Source organism: Paralichthys olivaceus, chromosome 6, assembly GCF_024713975.1.
Source record: "Paralichthys olivaceus isolate ysfri-2021 chromosome 6, ASM2471397v2, whole genome shotgun sequence".
In the NCBI taxonomy this organism is placed as follows: Eukaryota; Metazoa; Chordata; class Actinopteri; order Pleuronectiformes; family Paralichthyidae; genus Paralichthys; species Paralichthys olivaceus.
The window spans coordinates 8,691,595-8,714,533 of NC_091098.1; the positions used below are offsets into that span (position 1 = coordinate 8,691,595).

General features: G+C 40.5%; 2 protein-coding genes across 3 annotated transcripts; both read right to left on the minus strand.

Moving 5' to 3' along the window:
* Nucleotides 1–1,011: 1,011 nt before the first annotated feature.
* plekhm2 (pleckstrin homology domain containing, family M (with RUN domain) member 2) lies at nucleotides 1,012–17,128 on the minus strand. 2 transcript variants are annotated; one of them, XM_020089396.2, is made up of 20 exons: nucleotides 16,532–17,128; nucleotides 14,731–14,837; nucleotides 14,343–14,452; nucleotides 14,130–14,229; nucleotides 13,488–13,575; nucleotides 13,225–13,399; nucleotides 12,493–12,552; nucleotides 10,824–11,103; nucleotides 9,928–10,716; nucleotides 9,778–9,847; nucleotides 9,082–9,172; nucleotides 8,650–8,714; nucleotides 8,377–8,465; nucleotides 7,957–8,089; nucleotides 7,348–7,538; nucleotides 6,147–6,212; nucleotides 5,841–6,000; nucleotides 5,027–5,206; nucleotides 4,240–4,356; nucleotides 1,012–4,090 (listed from the first exon to the last, which is right to left on the minus strand). In XM_020089396.2, exons 1-20 carry the CDS (start codon nucleotides 16,589–16,591, stop codon nucleotides 3,953–3,955), a joined length of 3,069 nt encoding a protein of 1,022 aa, XP_019944955.2. In that variant the 5' UTR covers nucleotides 16,592–17,128; the 3' UTR covers nucleotides 1,012–3,952. The 2 variants fall into 2 exon arrangements, with proteins under 2 accessions (XP_019944955.2, XP_019944956.2); XM_020089397.2 differs by lacking the exon at nucleotides 12,493–12,552 and having other exon boundaries at nucleotides 16,532–17,125.
* Nucleotides 17,129–17,809: 681 nt separating this feature from the next.
* On the minus strand, nucleotides 17,810–22,462 carry ddost (dolichyl-diphosphooligosaccharide--protein glycosyltransferase subunit (non-catalytic)). Its single transcript, XM_020089535.2, has 11 exons — nucleotides 22,138–22,462; nucleotides 21,328–21,438; nucleotides 21,144–21,230; nucleotides 20,947–21,050; nucleotides 20,741–20,835; nucleotides 20,380–20,473; nucleotides 19,911–20,059; nucleotides 19,169–19,316; nucleotides 18,939–19,059; nucleotides 18,709–18,815; nucleotides 17,810–18,435 (listed from the first exon to the last, which is right to left on the minus strand). The coding sequence occupies exons 1-11, from the start codon at nucleotides 22,370–22,372 to the stop codon at nucleotides 18,286–18,288; spliced, it is 1,401 nt and encodes a 466-aa protein (XP_019945094.1). The 5' UTR covers nucleotides 22,373–22,462; the 3' UTR covers nucleotides 17,810–18,285.
* Nucleotides 22,463–22,939: the final 477 nt, after the last annotated feature.

Here is a 22,939-nt window from a genome sequence, read left to right on the forward strand (position 1 = left end):
GACCTTATGCAAATTACTGACCACTCAAAGTCATTGCGTATTTTCCCCCTATCTTTACTCAAGAGCGCAGTCTTTCAGTTTGAGAACTTACTGATTTCATGTTCAATTTTGTAATGCTCTCACTCACAACCCTGCACTCACACTCAAATAGCCCATGCTTGTACTTAGATTAGCTCCGCTTGTGCTCAAAATGAGCACTTGCACTCAGATTTTAATTTGGAGAATGACCACAGAGATTTTTCAGTCAATAGTGTTTGTGAGAATGGCCTCCAATGTGGGGCCGTTAAAGTCTCACTCTTTCCAGTTCATCCCATACAAATGGGATGGAGTTGAGGTCAGGGATCTGTGCATGCTACTAAAGGCTTCTACAGAAAACTCACAACCATTTCGGTATGGACCTCACAAAGTGCACAGGGAATTACCAACATGATGAAACAGGAAAGGGTATTTCCCAAACTGCTGCTACACTGTAAAATACTGTGGAATTAGGATTTATTTTCATAGGGAAAAGGGGAGACACTAATGTCTCGGGATACAATAGCTGTAGACAGGAATCTTTTTGGCAATATCTTATAACAGATAAATCAAGTCACTTCACCATAAGTGAAGCCTATATCAGAGGAAACTACATATATGACCTCTACTGGTGACTAGGGAGAGTTGCAGCATTGGCAGTGTTAAAACAGTGGTGCAGACTGAGAAGTTTTATAAATCAGGAATTCAAAGAATTACTGAGTCACAGGCAGAAATCCAAAACCACACATCAGACATTGTGTCGGCATATTGTTTTACACTTGGAATCTTTAGTAAAAAGAGACATTTTCTGTGAAGAAGGAAAGCCAGCTGAATACATGAATACATCATCTGCTCTTACCTGTAAATCTTTCATCCCTGCTCTAATGTGACTGGCCTTGTGTTTTCAATGCAGAGTATTTCACTGGCTTGACCCAACACAGAGATGTCGATGTTAAAGCGACCACAGACACAGTTAGCACGTATCATCACAGGAGCCATAGTTTTGTTTCAGTTTATTCAGTTACGCTGTCCGATCACAAAGGTTTATTTGCACATTCATTACCATTATGAACAGTATAAAACCCTCTGGACATGCATGTCTTTCTGCAGGACTTTACAGTATGTTATATTGATTAGTGCTATATTTACAATTTGATAAAACTACCAAAAATAACATAAATATTACATGCATTATACGTTTATGAACAAAAATCAAAAAGCGCCTTTTTCAGAATGCATCATTCAAAAGATGTCATCCACCATTGGCCAGCAATGACCTACACTCAAAAGACTGCTCAAAAAGACTAGTTCTTCTTTATATACACTTATAGGTCACAACTCTAAGCACTTGATTTTCTTTTCATTGATAATGAACTGTTCTCTCCCTGGTCAAACATCTTTCAGTAATCCACAGGAGGGAGAAGATTTCAAAAACACTGCCGACCAAATCCTGTTTTGGAACCCACTGAATTATTCAAAGATTTTAAAATAAAACCTTCTCCACGTAATGGTATCACTTTTCAGTCTTCTCTGTGCACGCAAAAATAAATTCATAATGCTGCATGGAACATGGGAGGAACAGAAGTAGAAAAATGGATTTTAAACAACGTGTAATTAGACAAAACAGCAGCAATCTTATAAAATGCATGGTGACTCTTAAGGTTTTGGATGTGAAGTACCTTTTCACCTGAGATTAGATTTCTTTGTAAAAGAGCAGAAGATGAGCAAGAACAAGTGGCACTTGGAACGGCTTAAAGCACTGAGTGATGCTGACGTCAAAAAAACGAACAGGAGACATAGGACACGTACTGTATGTGTGGGGCTGATACTCTTGACTGTTCAGTGCCTCTGTTTTTTTTAAATTTGCTGACTATGGAATTTGTGGCAGGACATTATGTCTGTCGTCAGAGTTTCTGACCCGTCCAATAATCACAGCATAAATTATGATTGTTTAAGTTTTCTAATGCAGTCGGCCAAATGTACAGTGTAAAGCAAACTACTAAATTCAATAACTGTTTTTTTTCCAGTTTGAACTAATTGGCCAAATTATCCAGTTCAGTCAAAAAAGGCAAAATTGTCATTGTGGAAGAAACCACACTTGTCTCTGCCTTTCGGTAAAAGCAGTTACACACTGACACAGTAGCAGGCTTCAGTGTTGTCGACAGATTGTAACATGCATAAACATTACCATTCACTCCCTATGTCATTTACAAGGAAACTAAAAAGGCTTGATTTAGGATTTTCTAATCCTCATGCAGTGTAAAGCTGTGTCATATTAGATAATATTATCGGTGATGCATTTGCAAAGGCTATTTGAGGATTATTTTGAAACCTCAGACGTGGTCCTACGTCACAAAAGAATGACTACTTTCTATAATCTAGTGTCTTATAGCTGGTAGAGTGGCCACATTAGTGTACGTCACTGTGTGCTGTCACAAACCACTGGTGTAAAAAACAGCTATTGTGATTCTAGCTCTTACTATTAGTGATTCTTCTTTAACCAGACTAAAGACACATCTTCTGATTCAGACACAGAAATTTACACCAAGACAATGTCATCACTCAGCAAATCGTTTTCTAACAATTGTTCCCGCCTTCTTCTAAAATGGAAAGAAAAACCAGGACGTTATGATGATAACACAAAAACTAAAATTTGTACCATTTAAAAAAAGAGACTAACAATGTGCAAGTCTGCATGGAAGCCTCCGCTCATCTCAAGAGTGGAGAAAAAGGCAAGTCTGTTGCAGTTCTGACTGACAACATTTCAAGTGGTAAAGCAAGATCTCAGATAAATGTTATGTAACAGTGCAAATATCCAGGTATGCTTCATATTGAGATCCTCATTCTCTCAGGATAATGTACAGTGAAGAGGATTTTGTCCTCACACAAACTGAATCAAACACATAAGCGACCATCGGTGGTTATTCATTGATACTGTACAGAGCTGTACATTTGCTCTATACTGACACTGAGTCAGGGTGTAGTGTAACATCTTGTACAGTAACTCTGTTAACCAGGAGTCACTGTATCATCACACAGTTGTGGGTTGTGCGAGCAGAAAGCAGTACTGATACTATACATATATATGTGTGTGTGTGTGTGTGTGTGTTTGCAAGGCAAGAAGTGTGCATTTTTCCACATCGCAAAAGAGCAGCAACATGCCCTTCATATATGGCTTTCTTGATACATATATTAAGTAAATTATAAGAAACATCCAGCTCGTTTTTATAGAGAATCATTAATACCTTTCTTATCTCACTGTGCAGAGAAACTCATAACAGATCTTTTATCTTCCTCCCAATTCAAAGTATGTGTTTATATGTGCAGTTTATCACTCACTCAAAGTCAAGGGTTAAAAAAGAAAATGTATTTAAATGCTCACTTTAAGGTGGATTACCCACTGAAGAAAAGAGTTTTATGTCGACGTATCGGAGAAAAAACTCAATGCCAAAATGAATTAATTCAGCAGGCTACAACTGAGTGCAAGATGCACTGAAAATCAGTTTGAAATTCTTACCATGACACAGCTACTCGCTGTGCATTGTACATTAGTACATCCCCATTTCCTGCAGTGTTTCCCATATACGTAAACCACATCATGTGAAACCAAACTTTTCCTTCATTCCTCATATTTCTTCCTACATTGCTGCTATGTCCTAAGAACCTCTGATAGAAGAATAACAGTAATGTATCAACAGGATGATTAACATGAGAAACATTGTCACTCTACCAGAGGTTCATTCATTTCATTTCAAAGGAGGAAGTCTCTCCGTTGCACATGTGATGTCTCATATGCATTGCTACTTATGCAGGAGGTTTCTCTGACAGAATCGTTTCATCATCACCCGACTGGTCTGTTAAGTCTTCCGACATCAGACTACCAGAGTGTTTCAGTGGCTAACAAAAGGTAAGCTACATGAGTGCATGTGTGTGTCCGTCAGCACCAGGGTTCACGTTGGGCTCTGCCTCGGGCCAAGCTGTCCGCCCTCTGCCAGGCACTCTTCATCAGGGCGAGGGCCTCGCTGCATCTCTTCTGCACTGACGGATCAGTCACATCTCTGTGGGGAAGGTCAACCTGTGTAGAGTGGGGGAATTCATGAGCCAGTAGTTGTTTGATTTACATATTTGCTGATATTCTCAAACTGTTAATATTTCAGTTATTGCAATATCACTGTATTGCCCTTGAAGCCCATGTGACAATGGCAGTCTACAGTGTGTTCTGACCTGGTAAATGTCTTTCCACGTCTTGTCCAATGCCTCCAGCAGCCGATCTCTCTCTTCACAGCCGCTGAAGTACAAGACCCATGGAGGGAGGAACTGGGTTCGATCTGTTGCAAACTCCTGTTTCAAAAACAGAAGGACGAGTTTTATTAAAAGCCTTAAACACAAGATAAAAAAAACATTTAACTCTGATGTATAAGTGATGTATTGTCTAAACAACTGTAAGAGTCCTACTTTTTGTGTAAATTAGTTTTGAAAAGATAATGTTTAGTATTTAGGCCAATGCAGTACACTTTCTATCCAGAGCAGTAGGGAACTCACAAGCCTAGTTTTCTGTGTATTCAGCTTTAAGACTGAGTAAAATCGCTTGGCTAGATTATAATAGCAATGGGGAAAATCCTGCCTAAACCCATCAGAGACACATGACCTCTACATTCAAATACCAGTGATACCAGAGTTCAGTTTACAGTTTGCTCAGTACTAAGTGTAGTGTGATGTATAATGTAATGATCGCTGGGCCCCTTCTTAGACTGGAAATACTTTACAAACACTTATTGTGAGGCTCTCTCTTTTAGAACAGATCAGTGTAATTAACTTAACATTTAACTTCATGTGTGATTGTTTAAAAAGCCACTCTTGTTTTTCTATGTTGATAATCAATTTAAAATTTCAGAAAAAGAGAGAAAAATTAAATAACTCTGTTAGTTATGGCATGGAGATCACATGTGAATACAATAAAAAATGTTGATATAAATTCTAATATAAAACTGCTGAACATATCGTCACTCACAATGACACAGTACTCCTTGTCGGCCTCCAGGTTGACAGTGGTGACATCACAGATATCAGCGCTGCCCAGAGAACGGAAGAAGCTCGTCTGACAGTCCTGATGGCAGGTTAGCAGCTTCCTGTCTGTCATCACCAGGCAGCATGGGATACACGGGGTGGGAGCCACACCCTGAGGGATGACCTGGAGATAACATCGTTGTAGTTTGATTATAACTTGCTCATGTGAATGCAGCTTAAATCAATCCACATTGATATTGTGCACACAAGCAAAAACCAGATGTTCCCTGCAAACAATGAAGATCAGCAGGTCCTGTCAGGTCAGAGAATCCCCACAGGGATTATATGGCACATTATTTGTGCGTTTATCCATGGTCACTTCCTGTTGAAAGCTGTAAGAAAAGCCAATCCAACCTGATTTAGAGGGGCTTCCCATTTGAGTTTAAGACACCAATGTGTGGGATACCACAATGAGAACATTGGTTATCATTATTGTCACAAGAAAACTAGCACAGTTTGTTTCAGCATGTTTGAATTATTGTTGTTTGAGGAAAACATGCATTGAGTTCATATGTTTACATGACTTGAGGAAAAAGTACAAAGAAAGGCTTCATCTGTAAATGCTGAAGTGAGTAAGCACACAACATGTGACTGAGGGGTGGAATGTGTTTAGTCTCACAGAAGTACATACTGCACAACACTAAGTACTTTTAGAATGAAGTTGTACTGAACAGACAGACAACCATCACTATCTCCCTGTCTCTCTAAAAACACTGAGATATATAACATGCGTGCATTGTGTGACTTTCCCTTCTTACCCCTTTAGAGACAGACTGGCAGAGCAGCTGCATCCATTCGGCCATCTCCTGCTCATGGTTGGCGCTGAGCTCCAGAGGCGGGCGCTCTGTCAGGATGACCTGGAATGCATGGGGACGCTCTGTGCTGTTTGAGCGCCGGCAGCCGCCACAATGCTCTCCTCTGTTTGAGTAATGAGGAGGGGGAGCAATGAGGATAAAAATATACTAGTGATAATCAGTGAACATAGTTCTGTTTACTGCTTTTGAACAGTAAAATCTAATGGGTTCACCGTCTCCTGTTTCACCTTTCAGACTCTTCAAACTTACCCCATAGTGACGGACAGCTGAGGTGTCGTATCTGTTCTTTCTGCATACAGGTAAAGAATCCCATTGCTGCAAGAAAAGTGGACAATTGTTTATATTCATCAAGCTCATTATATTGCATAATTATACAACAATTATACTAGTTCTATAATATCGATAAAACCACAATAGCTTAACCACTTTTTTCCAAAGCATTTTGGTCCCGGTGGGTCTAAAAGAGCCAACAGTGGTGCCTTTTTATTTCTTAAAATTAAAAAAAAAAAAACATTTTATCCAACTATTCATTTTTAAGTATTATTACAGGGGTTTTAATTAGTTCAATTTAAGACTTTTAACATTATAATGAATGAAATTTGAATATGACAGATAATCAGAATATCAGATTCCTAAAATCCTATTAATTAAACTTCCCCATAATTGAAAATAAAGTGAAGTAGCCTGTTGGTGAACAACTTTAAACACACCTCTTTATCTACAGGCCGAGACAGTTAGTGTCCATTTCCTACAGCTAAGCTGAGTGCACACAGATAAACTCAGGCCAAAGATTTCCATGATGATCTTGTGTGTAATTTTATTATAGTGTACTAAAGTAGAAGTGGCATTGAATGGAACTGTAACATAATCAAAACTTACTAAACATAGTTTCTGGCCTAGTGCAGAATATTTTAATTTATTTATGACTTTTAAATTTTAGGCCTTTTTAGACTCTTGTAAATCTTTGTGAACCTTGTACTATAATTAATGTAACAGACAAGACCGCAGTCTCTACCCTGTATTATATATTATATATAATATATAATATAATATATAAACATTGTGTAATGCTGGCTGGAAAACTGCTGGATTGATTTGCTCTGCACCCACAAAATGTGTGAGAGTGGCAGATGCTGAGAGGAGGGACAACCTGAAGGAAATTTTTATGTCCAATATGTTTGTCATCTTTCAATAAAGCAAAAGTGTGAAGTGAGGGTGTTTGGAACTGAGGATCATTACACTTTACAGTCCTCACAGGTTTTGTGAGCTGAGAGACTGAAATACCATAAATATTAAGGGATGTGAAAAGAATGTTTTTAGTGACAGACAGTGAAACCTGACACATATTGTAATGTCATGCACATAGTATGTGTGGAAACAAACCAATGTGTATTGTAAGTAACATTAATGCCAGTGGAAAAGGGAAGCAATATGTTCGACCTGCTCATACCTGAGCACAAGGTAGCAGCTTTTCCACAGCTCTTTGCCCAGGTACGAGTTTCCAGACCGGTACTGGAGAGTCCCCTCCTTGGTACTGGAAGGGACTCTAGAGCTCGGTGGGCCTTCTTGGGGAGACATAGTCATGTCCATAGGATCCTCCCAGTGGACCAGTGAATAGAGTTGGATAGACACTTCCATTACCTGGAAATGCAGGCAAGTATTGGCTTATTAGTGCTATACATCAGAGTGGAAAAGCAGGGACAATTGTTATTATTATTATTATCAGCATTAAATACTGTAAATGCAGAAGTTACACAATGTTTTTATCAATGCACTTTCTTGGTGGATAAGGAAATAGAAATAAAATGACTATAACAGTGTTTTGCATGGCATGTCAAATTTACATAACTTCTAAATCAGGTTCCAAAGCATAAAGCTCTGAACATAATGTTTGAAAACTTTTTCTGTGGTTGCATGGCAACATAGTTGGTGGAAAATCTGAATTGCATTGCATTTTTAATTCATCCAATCAGAGAAAAGCAACTCATGCTGTGTTGTCAAGTGTGTTGGCTTGTTCTCCGTAAGACCAGATCTTTGATGGAGTTCAACATTTCTTTACCTCACAGTGAGATTCCTGGGAGACAAACTTAGTGAGAGCCAGTTTTTCCATTGTAGCATCAGTCAGAATGGAGGGGTAAGGGGGCTCACGACAGCCCTTCACCATGGCTGACTTGAGAACCGAAAGGAACAGGCTGTATTCAAGAAGAGAGGTAAACTGGATGAAGTTAAACACGTCTTGTAACGCAACTTTTGCGCACACACAGTTTATCTGCCAACCACGACTCGATAGGAAACGTGACGCGCACACCCAGAACAATCCAGATTCATGTTCCGACATCATCGATTGGTAACTAAATAAATTTAGACAGCATGTGTGAAGAGAGCGACTGAGATGATCAGATGCATGCACACTTGCAGATTACAAGGCATAGTTCTTACTCTTACGAAACATATGACAATGATATAAGGGTACACTCACAGAGTCAGTGAGGAATCAGCTGTGTCCAAAAGAAATTTTCTTCGTCTGTTGGTGCAAACCACCGTCACTGTCTGTTGGTCAAGGCCCACCTTCAGGAACACAACATTACAACTACTTTATTAGACACATCACTAATTATGTGCTCCGTTACATCACGCTTGAGTCTTCATGAATATCGTGTAATTAACTCTCCATAGATCACACGAAAGCAACAGCCTGAAGGCATGGACGAACATGAGAATATGAAAATCCTTTGTTGTGCAGGACACTTACTGAGAGATAGTCCACTTCATTATAAGAGACTGCTTCTTCTACTGTGTAGGGTTTCTCCGCAGCACCTGTGATGAAAATTAATGAAATGTATTTTTAGTCATTAGATTTTAATCGGACTAATGTTGATATCCTGGTTTATCTAAACACATCATCTCTGACCTGCTGGGATCTTTCAGAAATAGAAACTGTCTGGGTTGCTTGTACAGGCAGACAGTGCACAATTTTATGCCATGAATAAAAAAATCTGTATCAGAAATCGCTAACCATTCATCTTATCACACATGACACATGTATTGTTAAAGGCCCAAGGAAGTGCACAACCAGTGCTCTGTAGCAGTGGTGATTGGACCTCAACGTAAGAGACGGGATGTTTATAATGGGCACTGCAATACTACCAAACAATGGCAATGCATTCTGGGTCTAGCCACTCACCCTTCCGTAGCAGGTAGATGTAACAGTCAGTGAGGAGCAGGTAAAGGGGCTGCAGATCTCCCTCCATGTGGCCCGTACTCATCCTCAACATCTGAAAACACGATCATAAAGTGTTGGAAACCTCAATGTTCATCGGTCAATGTTCATCAGGCTCTAACTGTTCCTGTCTTCTTGTGATTGGTTCTGGAAACTTGATTCCACATTATAGCATGCTGCTACATGTATAGGAGACTGTTTAAGAGATGTATATTCCAATAGCAAACCAGTGTCATTTAATACACTAGTTACATCTGCATCTTTTGTTTACACAGTTTGGTGAAAAACTGTGATATATGGTTTTTACTTAATACAGATAAATTATTACTACATGCGTAAAAGCCGTTAAACAGGAATTGGAAACTGAGCCTTGCAACACTTCCACTAAGCTACAGCCTCCAAACCACTTTGATGTCAAAACAAGTGTGACAGAAAAACTGGTTAGAAGTGAGAAAGAACATTTCTGAAGAGAGTTTTTTTTTTTTTAAACAGTCATGCTAAAAGTTCATGTCACCAGTTGTGTTGCTATAGTAAAACCTGTCATTCAACTACTAATTTTACAGCTGGTCATTGAAATACATGCTTTTCACTTTCACATTTTCCAAAAGAATGTCAGTCCTTTCAAAATGAGTAAAACATTAAATCACTGCCTGTTTTTACCTTGAAGAGCTGCTCCTCATTCTCTCTGAAAACATGGATCATCAAAAGAAGCAAGTGATTATTGTCCACCCTGAGGAAGAACAATGGAAAACATTAGACACACTGGATACCATTGCAACACAAACAGCACATTTTGAAGAAGCTACATACCTAAACTCTGCAGGGTGAGAACTCTCTAAGGGACTAAGCTCCTCTTGTACCCGTTGTTTTGTTTGCACATTAAATGAATTATTGGCCATATGCTCTTTTTTTACATTTTCCTCCTTTATGTCAAGCTCCTGTTCTGTTGGCGCTTTTGCCTCTCCTTCATCTTCAAGGCAACCTGAAAGAGTCTGCGACTGGCTATGCTCTGTAGAGTCATGGTGGCCACCACCTGTGGGAGCAGAGTCTGGACTGATGGCGGTAAAGCAGCATATGTCTGTCGGTGAAGGAGAGGCCTGCAGGAAGTTGAGGCCTGTGGCCAGAGTCTCTCCTGGTACGGGGTCAGGTGGCTTTCCCCCTGAGTCCTCTCGAAAGGGCTGCTGTGTGGGGGGCTCGGGGCCCTGATCACAGCCATTACCATTTTTCTCCTCCTCCTCTTCCAGGTGCTCCCAGGCCCCTTCCCTGTCTAGAGCCCCATTGAGCCGCTCCATGACGTCATGGAGGGGCTGGCCCACGCTTTCCATGGAGGTGTCAGTCATCTCTGGGAGGCGCAGGAGGCCTTCTACCCCGTCCTCATCACCCTCATCCACCGTCTCTGATCCCACCCTGCTTCTGCTCAACTCTCCTTCACCATCCGGATGAATCAAAGTGCAATTTAATGAATCCATATCCTCCGAGGCCAAGAGGCTGCTGTCGATTTCCATGAGGTCAGAAGAGACGGAGTTATGGATGCTGCTGCTGGAATCTGTGGACCCCTTCCCTCGACGTTTCTTGGCTGGTTTCCTTCTTCTGGCCATCCTGAAAGAAAACAGTACTTAGCTGCATTTTTCCTTTTTTCTAAAACCAAGCTGATTGAGCTCTGCAGATGTAATGTGAGCTCACTAATGCATCTGTAGCTACTGTACCTGATGACCTCCAGCTCATTGCTGGTGTACTCTGTGTCATCTCCGGCCGTGATGCTGTTGTGGCGGCTCACTATGTGAACTGGCGTGACGTCGGCTGAGGTGTTGGTGTCTGAGTCCTCGTTGAAGGGGTTATGTCTGGATGTGGGGCTGTGTGGAGGAGGATGAGCTGCTACCTTCACCTTCACAGAGCTGACAGAAAGCACCACTGTGTCGCTAATGACTGTTTGGGGATCAGATCCACTGGATCGTGGGCAGCTGGCCTGGTCGGTCAGGTCACCCTCTATCATTAAAAGTCACAAATAAGCATTCACTTAATAAAAAAGCAGCAGTTATCAACATTAATGTCTATATTCAAAGAAATACACTTAAGTTTTGGTGAAGTCTTGCTGGTAAGTTGAGCTGCAAATGTTGACATTACAAGGTTTTGCTTGAAATTGTAACTTAGAGCAGAACTGTTTCTCTTCATAAATTTGTGTCCATGTATTTAGTTTTATCAGGAATATAGAGCTGACCAGCGAGACTATTTCACAAAAACTTTGTGTTTTCCTTCTCAGCATCACACACAAATGTTAGGGGCTGCAGCGTTCAATGCAATTCTTTGGCGAGAGGGTCAGAGAGGCACAAAATCCAATGCTCAAGAAATTAAGTCGGTACACAGGCAGCAGCTTTCTTTGCAGTGGCACAGGCCGAGGTCAAACTCTACTAGTGTGAAAGAGATGGGTCATGCATGAGAAAATGGACTGAATACGATGTATATAGACTAAGTCACTAGAGAGCTTTTGATATCATTTAAAATGATCCCCCAAGTTCTCTCATGCTGTTTCTATGAACTTACTTTAAGTACTGTTATTAACAGTTATGTCTTCAGCCAGGTTAAGGACAAACTAGTCCAATGTAAGATCAGATGTAAGGATCATCTCACATCCTTTAGTTATTTACACAAATCAGGAAAATGGACTTCAAGCAAAGATTACTATAAATAACACAAATAATTAAATAATCTATAAAGACAGCAATCATGTACACATCCTATATGCAGCTTACTACAAACAAATGCTGTTGTAAAAAACAACCTTGAGCAACTATTTATCAAGTTTAACCTTAACCAAACTGCGGAGCTGAACCTAGGCCAGTGCCACACATCATACAGGAAAAGAAGAAGTTACAACAACATTACACCAGACAGGCAGGTACACAGTGTACTGGAGACAGACTGGACGAGGTGAGTACCAGATACGCCAGGCATTTATCTTGCTGTAGTGAATAAAGAGGCCAAGTGAGCATTAGGATCCTTCCCCAGACGAGTAACACATGCACAGCATGACAGAACAGTTCCCATGTGCCCACCCAACACTTCCCAGGAAAAAGCAAACTTACCAGTAAACATGACATGATAAGTGCCACCTGTCTTTCAATTGCATCAACATTCAGGTAAGTTTAAAGGATGTCTGTTGGCTTATTAACATGTTAAGCTATAGGCTTAACATGTTAATAAGTTTTCATGTCCTCAGATCAGCAGTATTTTATACCAGTTAGCTTTTTCTCTATTAACATTTCTAATTACAGGCTTAAGGACCCAGCATGACTTTAGCACAAGCTGTGGGATTGCCATGCAAAAACAAAAAGGGAAGGAGGGTAGGAAGGATGAAGGGGTTGACAAATGTCCCACCTTCCCAGTCCACATTTGGCAATGACGGCAACACGTGGAAGATGTCACCAAAATCATAATCTAAAAAAAGGAGGGATGACATTCAGCATTAGAGAGGTATAGTGGAGAGGGAAGAAAGATTAAAACACAAAAAGTGTGGTATTCAAAATAACTGAGTCAATGGAGAAAGGAACAAGTAGGAACTAAAAGAGGGGAACTGACGTAATTGGTGGAGAGTGATGGGGAAAGCATTGACTGGCTGCTGCAATCACACCAATGAGAGGATTCTGTTATCAAAGGTCTCTAAATGCCACATGATCCATGTGTACATGAGTCACGAGAGTCTGCAAAGTTTAAATCCAACTTATGCTTCCACACCATTAGCTTGACATAACTGTATGAACTTGTGCCAAAGCATGTGACTGTAATTTTGAGTTTGGGAGGAGTTCATATTTTAAGGCTGCTGTTCCCTGGGTGGTAGTTTAGCAGCCAAGTAACATGAGGACAATTACTGTCCAGTTGAGCAGTAACAGCCCATTGAGGTGACACTAGATATTTGATAGTGCTCATTTTAAGAGGTAACACTGACTGGCCTTTCATGAGCCATTTCAAGCCCAAATTGGTCTCAAACCAGTTACGTCTGTGTGTCTCCTCTCAAATGAGACAATTACTTCTGATTAAGTGATGCATGGGAGCCAATAATGAGGGGGTTATGAGCATGTCTTGTCGTCAGAGAATCCCAGGGCACCTTACCTTCACTGGATGGGGCTATGGCACTGTCATCCCACTCCAGGTTGGTGGAGGTGAGCGATGTAAAGGAGTGCAGGGACAAGCTGTCTGAACTGGGCAGCCGTTCCTCAAAGTCTAGCAGGTTGTAGGGTTTGTAGTATTCTGGCATGTAAGGGGCCACATCCAGATAAGGCACATCCTGACCCAGCAGGACACAACAACAACGTTACTGACATGCCGATGATGTTAAACCTCTGTATTTATATTGGAATGAAATGGATGCTAACCAGGTCCAGATCAAAGCGAATGAACTCCAGGCCGGAGACGAGCGTGAGGAAGAGAGTGAGGTGGTCATGACTGCAAACCAGTGCGTTCCTAGCAGGAAAGGAAAGTAGTAGGAGGTTATGTGAGCGACTTCTAAGCTGCATTCATGAAAAAACAAATAGAAATCAAATTTCTCCTGGTGAAAAAAGTGGTGACATAACCATAAAAGACACCAACAAAAATGTCAAGAGAGTTTGCAGTGATAAGAGCTGACGCCGGTGTCTGTGTGTTGTAAAGAAAATCAAGTGATCTCTGCAGTGGAGTGAATACATCACTTTCTGCCTCTGCCTGCTGCACCAGGCTGCTCCACCTCTCGACTGAATAATGTGGAGGATTGGTTTCTGTTGTGAACGAGTCTGTGCAGAGAACCTCCAGCTGTGTTGTGCATGTGTGAAAGGCAAACTGCAGGTAAACTCTGGAGCCATTTCTCGGCTTTATTCACCATGTAAATAGATTCGCAGTGTTTAAAAACTGCTGATGGAAAATGAGATTTTATATCAATTTGTTATCCAGGATAAAAGATAAAGAAAGCAATACCTGGAGTTGTCTGATTGATGAGGTCTGATCATGTACATCATGTAATCAAGAATTGCTGGATGACTTACTTGAAATAATACTTTTGTAGTAAACCTCGGTTCTCCTGGAAGAGGCGCAGATAGCTCTCTAAAGAGCTCTCACTCAGTGCCAGGTATAACCATGCACGACCTGAACAGAATAGAGAAGAGTTCTTTTCTACACAGACATTATAATCCCACTGCTTGATGACGGAAGGTACTGTCTGCATGAGTGAGTTTGACTGTGTGAGAGAGATGTCTTACTTCGACCAACGTTGGTTGCTATGTGCTGAAGCTCATCTATCTGGCGGACAGCCTCTCTCCGGGTGAAGTGAAGGACGAGGACCCAGTAGCCTAAGGAAATGTCCTGCAGCCTGCAATGTTGAAAACAGTCATTGATATCAAACGTGTGAGGCCTAAAGAAGAGAGGGGAGTGGAGTAATGGTACCAGAGCTAAAAGCATTACATCATGAAAGCTTGATCAATTACATGTAGCTTGGTTCTAAACACTGTCAAATCAGGCTAAATGCATGTGTCGTGACATGAGACTTATTATATGCTTTAATATAATAATATGATTTGAAGGACTTTTGGTATGATTAATAAAAAAAAAAATTTTAATGTTTAAATTGACTGTCAATAAACCTCTTACCCATACAGCAGAGCATGGTCAAGGTGTTCACAGAGGCGCTGCAGGACCCGGTCGTGATTCCGTATAGCAGGAGTCTCATCTTCACAGGCTGCAAAGTAACTCTGCAACTGTAGAGAGACATGATTTCTCTCCTGCTTATTTTGTAATAATGATCATTATTGCATGTATGGCTGCAACTAACAATCATTTTGATAATTGATCAATCTGTCGATTATTTTTTCGATTAAGCGATTATTGATGAAAAGCTAATGATCCAGTCAGATCATTGTTTTGGCTCTGCACTCAAGCAAACCTAACATGAAACAGAACAACAACTATAAATAATATGAAGTATTAATTAAGCATGCATAATGGTGTTCAACTTCACAACTCTGGAGGAACTGTTACCCTTTTTATTTATCGTCTCTAAGGTTCAGGAGACTGCAGAAGGACAATTATCCTACAGTAAAACATCAAGTCAAAGTAACAAAGGAATTTAGAGCCAAGTAGTGGAATGTTGTTGACCTAATTCCAAACAAGTATGTGTTTTACTGCTTTGATTCCAGTGTGCCTGTACTCCTTGTATTTCAATTTTACTGCTGGGGTCCAGAACTAAGGCAAAAAACCTTATGAAAGAAGCAAGTAAGTGCATCTGGCTTTTCTAGTCGCCTAAAATGGAGGACAATGCGTTAAAAGAACAGCTCAGCCCATATGGATTATGGGGAGCAACACTTAGGAAAAAAATAATTCAAATACTAATATATTGTATTGGACTTATCAGTATTGAATATAAACATATTGGATAAATAGGTTCTAATCAAAAGGCCTACAAGTTCAATATTGTTGGTCTGATGTTGATTTAATTAACAATCAAAATGTGCCACTTTTAGCTTTTTACAGTCATTATCCGATTTCAAACTCTCAGTATGTTGAGTAAAAGCAACACAAAAACATACTAGAGTCGGAATGTTTTCCTTTCTGAACTTAACATACTGACGTTTTTTTGGACTGGAACCATTTGACTAAGCAATGTTTGTCTGAGGTAAACACTGAACACTTGCTTGAAGGCTTGACACATTCCCTTTCTTTATCACTTACTTCTTTGTCACTACAATAAGAGATAAACTGATGAACTAAAGACCTATGAGACAAATGCAGGTTCAAGATACTGTACTACTAGGCTCGCAGCACTGTACATACAAAGATGGGGCCATTCTAATGCCATCATCTGATTATGGAACACGAGGGTTTGAAATGGGAAATACATGAGAAATATATCCAGAAGGGAAATGCATGGACACTAAGATTTGAAAATAGAATGTGCAAACAAGCAGGGAGATAAAGAAGAATATGCTGTGATCTGTATCGGGTAATTTCAGAATGCCAGAGATTACTGGTGAAAACATTATTCATATTGTATTTCATAACGGATGGGAAGTTGAGCAGAGATGAAGCAGGTAACCATTGTGTTGTAATGTGTGTGTGGTTCGGATGCATGTGTGTTTACAACACATGCCGCAGTGGACAAACAGCAGCTTGGCTCCACTATTGTTTACAGTGATCAAAACTGAAGCTGCAACATGACAGCAGAGTGCTGGGGCACAGACACATGACGGGGATCGGACACATAATAGGGAATCCAGTGTGTGTTTGAGTCTATCACTGAGGGCAAGGCCCCTCCATGTCAGTGAGCTGGAAGTGACCCCCCCACCCATGACTTGAAAGTTGCCCTGTTCAGCAGACAAAAGATCTGGCGTTAGCGCCACTACTTGAATCATGTGGAAACGAATACACTCCGACAGTCTGACCGGGCGGCGCTTACCTTCTTCACAGACAGGGAGAGGTTTTCCAAAATGCGGTCCTTCACTTTGAGTTGATCCATCACTGGTCTGCTGGCAGCTCGGCAGGTTGTCAGCTGACTCCCACAGCGCGGCTCTTGTTTTGCTAACGCTAAAACACCGCCCGCGTTAGCTAGCTAACATGATCCGAAGCAGCTGTATGTCAAACCAACCACAGAGCTGAGGTTGACAGCTGTAAACACGGAGTTGTTGTGGGTTTTTTTCAACGGAACCACTACTTCATAACAGCCATGTTAACGCCTGTGGAGCAGGGGGATGTGTCGACCTCTGTCAGCGGGTGCTTTGAGCTCCGGTTAGCTCAGAGCTGTAGCCACCAGACTTTTTTAACGCTAATCAAGCTGGGGGCGGCTACTTCCACAGTCCGCCTCTGAATAACTGTGACAGGAGCTGTGTCACACTGTCGGCCCCAGCTCTCTGGTTCGTCACCGATCACCACTTTGTGTTGTCTTTATACGTATTTACCAGCAAAGCGCATTACATCAAACTTTTTCGTCTTACTGACCTATATGTTCTGAAATGAGAGGGTGACGTCACCAGCTGCCTCAGTGCGCGTGCGTGGGGAGGAGTGAGGAAGCTGATTCTCATGCTCATTGAATAAAAAACATTCAGTAATGGTGGATCTGAACCATGTGAGATAACCATAGGCTGTAAATAAAGAGGGGAAATAACTCTTACATACAGCGCATGTGTTTTATCTTAAAATAAACATTCAATATTTGTATCCTCTATAAATCTGCTACCTGCCTGTTTGCATTGTTTTTTACTCATCTCTATAAATACAGTATACGCTTGTGATCTAAAATGTGTTTTTCTTACTTTATATTCCCTGACATTGATCTAGTTGCATTGCAGGGCTGACCTTTCTTATCCAACACTTTTTATTGTATTGTTGACCGTGTTTTCTAACATGCGAAAAATCAACCTTGAAACCTTTTTTTGAGTGAGGTCATGCTGCTGTCTTCAGTAGGAGCACACAACTTGTTGATCAACTGACACAGTAAAGTAGATTCATGCAAAGGTTTGACTGGTAGCTTCTCAGAACTGGCTCTAGAAATACATTTACTCATCCTGTATAAACTGTACCTTTTTTGCAAAGAATATGTAGATTTAAAAGAGTGTATTTTTATATTAATTATGGGGGAAATAATCTACGTACCGATGACCCAGTTCCCATGACAGCATATCACTGTAAACAACATTATGCAAAGCATTAAAATAAGGGTCAAGTCATGGAAACGGCAGGAATTTCTACTGAGTGGAATGTCAGTATTTTATTAAGATGACTCCAGCTTTTTTGGAAACACATTACAAGTCTTATCAAAAAAAAAGTTGGCATATTCAGTGCATGTAGTTACCACCAATAATATTTCCTGATTGAGAAAATGTAGGTCAATTTTTAATATGGACTTGTGTTTCAAGGCAAGTGCTCTACTTTGGAGCTAATCCTATCAAATGTAAAGCAACTTTATTCAAACACCGACTGACTTTTGAACATATAATGGGTCAAAGTAGAAAAAAAAAAAAACAAAAACAAAAAAAGAAGTAGGATCCCCTTTGGCCTCTAGTTGAGAGCTCCAACAACCGAACAGAAACTGTATTTTTAACAGAGGACTACAGTCCAAGTCCCCGTGAGAGGATTCAAGCCACCGAGACATTCAATTTCAACTCTTCACACCACAAGTTCAAATTTATAATTTCCCCCCATTGTTTATCTGTGTTAGTCTGATTTCTCCTTCTCTTTCATGTGCAGGAAGACTATGCTGAAGACAAAGAGGCCCATCATCATGGAGAAGACACTGGCGTAGTACGGGAAGGCAGAGGGGATGAAGCGCTCGTACTGAGTGTGCTGCAGTGGACGGACTGATACCTGAGGTAAAGAATCAAATGTAGAAGTTAGCCAAAACATACGCATGGATGTATCATCAAGGAACCCTTTCAGATAACAGACCAAGATTTTAGAAGATTGTCCCACTGGTCTGTTTATTTGCCATCAATACTTTTTTCATGAACAATTTCCATTTAATCAACAAATTTAAATAAGCTATTAATTAGTCTCCCTTTCATGCAAGGAGATGTCCCATGACTAACCATACTGGTGTTTGTGTATGTTCAGGTGAAGAGAACTGTCTGATTAACTTGCCTGGGTGGAGGAGTAGAGGTGTGTGTATCCCAGTCGGTTGTAGTCCACCTTGAACTGGAAAACTCCATATACATCAGGCAACTTGAACTGGATGCTGTATTTACCTCCTAGCAAAAAGCAACACAGTATTTAATGGATACAGACAGATGTGTGAAACTCAAATCATAAGTAATAAATCTGGGTTGTAAACATTTAATACGAAGCTCAGTGTGTTCTGTGAGCATAAATACCATTTTTCTTGAGGTAAGTCCTGACGAAGGGATCGATCCTCACAAACTCGAGCTGAATGTCATCTCCATCAAAGGGGACCCAGCGGCCCTCGGTCAACATCTCAATGACGATGCTGTACTCCTGCGTGGGAAAATTTGACACTGATTGAAGTAGAGTAGAAATACACACCTCCTCACTGAGGCTACAATAAACATAAAGAATGTAAATATTATTAACAATTTAAACTCACCACAAGGTCAGTGATGGTGTACGCTGCAGGGGGAGTGGTCTCTCCCACAGGATGATGGGTAACAGCTCCCACCCTGAGTACACCAGCCTCCTTAAACACCCAACGGGACAGAGCCTCAGCCAGATCCATGTTCCCTGTTTGCTCATACCTAACAAAGACCACAACAAGAAGAAGAAGGCTTCAACCACAGTAGACTCAAATCTGTACCATACTGAGTTTTAATCAAATAATCAATGTTCTTCTGTTTGTCAGTAAAAAGATACAAGAGTCTATTTCCACTCTTTACTTCCTTGGTTTTATTTGAGAGGTTTCAAGTGTAAATTTCTAAATACTGATAATTTGCAAAAAACATCAGCGATCAGCAGTCAACCTTAATCCTTGATATCAACCAATAGCATGAAAAATACCTAACTGTCAATACTGTCTCACATATTACAGGTTAAGACCACATGTTTTTAAGTATAATAACAAACTATTTCAATAACTACTTTTAAAAATTAGAAAGTTAGAAAGTAGATCTTAAAATGAACAAATGAAGGATCAAGGCAACATTAATGGACTTACAAGACAATGAACTGAAGCCAACTTAAGACTGAATGAGGACGACTAATGACACAACAAATAACAACTTAACTGAAAGTAACCAGGATGTCACTGACGATAGTTTTGATTTAGTGACGAGAAGCTGTAATAGTGTCAAAAACACGGAATGAACAGGAATGTGATGCACAGTGAGGCCTACCTCTCGGAGCCGGGTGTGGCCTTCTGTACTGCAGAGTTGAAGAATGCATCACTGAAGAAGTCCAGAGAGCCGCTGAAAACCACCCTAGCATTGTTTCTTGCCTGAAGCCCAGCGATCAGCAGGGTGTTCTTGCCAACAGCATGGGGATACTAGAGGGGGAAAAAAATGAATGAATGGTAACCTTCAGTAGTTCATTTTTAATACAGAAAATCTAATACTATCTTCAGCTTCTGATACTGAACCTACATGCCTATTGCATTTCCAAAGCTACAGATGACAAAAATTAATTGGACTATCCATTCAGGCCTCCAGTAGTTAAAGCCCCACGTCCTTATCTCACGAAGTGACGATAAGACTATTAGCAAATAAGGTGCTTCTAATCAAGCTCAGGACAAAGCAGGATCTTCAAAGTATTAAAATTCTTCTCAATTCATAATCTGGCATTATGATGATATGTAAGGTATGTTACCTGAGAGATGGGTCTGTCGGGGAAAAAGGAGTAAGAGGTGGAGGAGCCAGTCAGGATGTCCAGGACAAGAGGGTTCTCTGGGTCTGCCACCATGCTGGAAGAGAAGAAGGTGACAGGGTCAGAAAATGTTTATATAGTTTGCACCGCAAGTACTACAAATTACTAAACAAATGAAAAATCTAATTATGTCTTTTCTTTCCAAAGTTGTTGCAAAAGTCAAAAATAGGGAGATTTTTTTTTTTTTAACAGGGTAAACATCTAAAACGAGTGAGTGACAGTTTTCATTACAGCTATTCGGAATATCAGTGGTTTCAACATTTTGAGTGTTGTTCCAATGTTAATGGCATTAAGTTGTGCTTACCCAACACCCTTGAATAAAACAGGTTTGCCAGTGGGTTTGCCGACAATAGTGGGAGCTTTCAGCAGGTTCTCTGGGCCAGCTACAATCAGGGTGTGCTGGAGAAAAGAGGGATCACTTGTAAATAACAATGTTCTGTGTCAGTTCTTAAAAACAAATGTGGAAAACTAAATAAATAGCCCTGTTGTCTTAAGCAAAATTCAATTCACCTCTCCAGGATCAGACACATCATAGTTGTGATGGTCAATGACAGCAGTTTTCTCCTCATCAAACTCAATGCCACACTCACTGCCCAGCTCCCTCAGAGGGTCACCTGTTTCACAGAAGAAAATCATGAATATATGACAATATTCCAGTGTTTTAAATGATGTAAAATTGGAGCAAATGATGATAGAAACCCACTGACCAATTTCTGAATTGGCAGCAACCAGGACATTTCCTCCCCCATCGATGAAGGATGTAATAGTCTCCACATTAACATTTCCTCCAAAGTCTGCAGATGACCACAAAAATAAATATTGCAAATTAATTCAACAGTGCAAAGGTGCCATGAAACAAACAACTTGATGATGAATAAGTTTCATATTTACCCTCAACTGATGGTGAGAAGATGATTAAATGGTCGTACAGGAACTGGCCATATTTGATCAGAGATAGGGAGGGATCATCGGCTGTCTTGATTGTGAGGTCAAAGCCACGATCTAAAAACGAGAGGTACATTATTAACACAGATGATACAGATAACAAAACAGTTTTATCCAGCTTAAACCAGTTCTCCACAACTCCTTATGTACATTCTATGATACCTTATAACGATTGTTGGCTTTCAAACCTTTAATCTCACTACTAAAATGGGAAAGTGGGTTTCCTCTTGGATCTCCTCGCACATCTTTAGGCGAAATAGCTGAAGATTGCATTGGTAAGTGAATCATCCATGCAATAAAACATGTTAAAGTCCTACTGACAACCTTGTGTGGATCCATTTGAGGTTGTTCTAATGTGAACAACTTGGAAATCAGTGAATCAATAATGGAAAATTAGGGCAAAATCGATTGTAAGACATTTATACCGTGTCAATGTATTGGCTATTATATGTGACAGACGCATGCCGTATTAAAGTGTGACCCAGTGCAGATTCAGTGCTGTATTAGTTAACCATACAAAAACACGGCAAGTATCATCATTTGGTTAGAAATGTGTTGAATTGTTAGAGAACTGAATAGAGTTTGGTGAGGCGGAGCCATCACGGTATGGCTAAGCTAAAGTTAGCAGCCTTGATGTGTAAGTGTCGATGTCCGCTAAGGCTTAATATTCCCTGCAGAGAACCGTCTGTAAGAGGCTGGAGCTTGACTGAATGGAGGAGAGTAATAGATGTAAAGAAGCATTAGTCGTGTACGCACCTGCCAGACTGCGGAAGAACATTGAATGGGTGTCTCTGATGTTGAGGTTGTCCAGCAGAACCAGCGTCTTCCCGTCCGCCACAGCACAATGCAACATGGAGGCTAGCGACAGGACAAACAGGACATTGTTGACCGACAGTCTGAACCTCCTCTGGGTCATCGTGGCGGTTCGTTTCTTGCCCGGTGACACAGAACCGGGCCGGTTCGTCTGCACGACTCCTGTCAGCGACGCCATTTTCCTCGCAGAGGTGGACGTCAGCGTTAGCAGCGGAGTTAACTTTGACCCCGGGATCCAGCCAATCACAGAGAGGAACGCGTCATCACGACTGTCACTCGGCCAATGGGATGAAAGTTTTATTATGAAGCCAGACCATCGCGGAAGTGTCACGAATTTGACAAATTTCTTGAATAATCACAAACAGGATCTGGTATTTTCTGACTCACTTGAGTTTGGATAAAGTGCTTATATTATTTAAAATGTTCATACATGTTTGTGTATTCTATTATGCTATGCTAATCAACAGTGTCTCATTTTCCTTACCTTTGAATTAATATATTTTGGTTATTGTTTCATATCAAATACTAGTATGGATATGATTTAGATGAAAATCACAGTGCATCAAAGGGCTGGTCAGACTGCATTGGTTGTTTATTGATCCGATAACTTCCATTGATTCTTAGCAATGTTACCAATATACTAACATGACACTGAACTATCTTCATACCAGCGAGATCGTCTTACTGCAACAAAAGAAAAAAGCTGTCCTCACAATTATGAGGAGAATTGACCTGTTTCTCATCA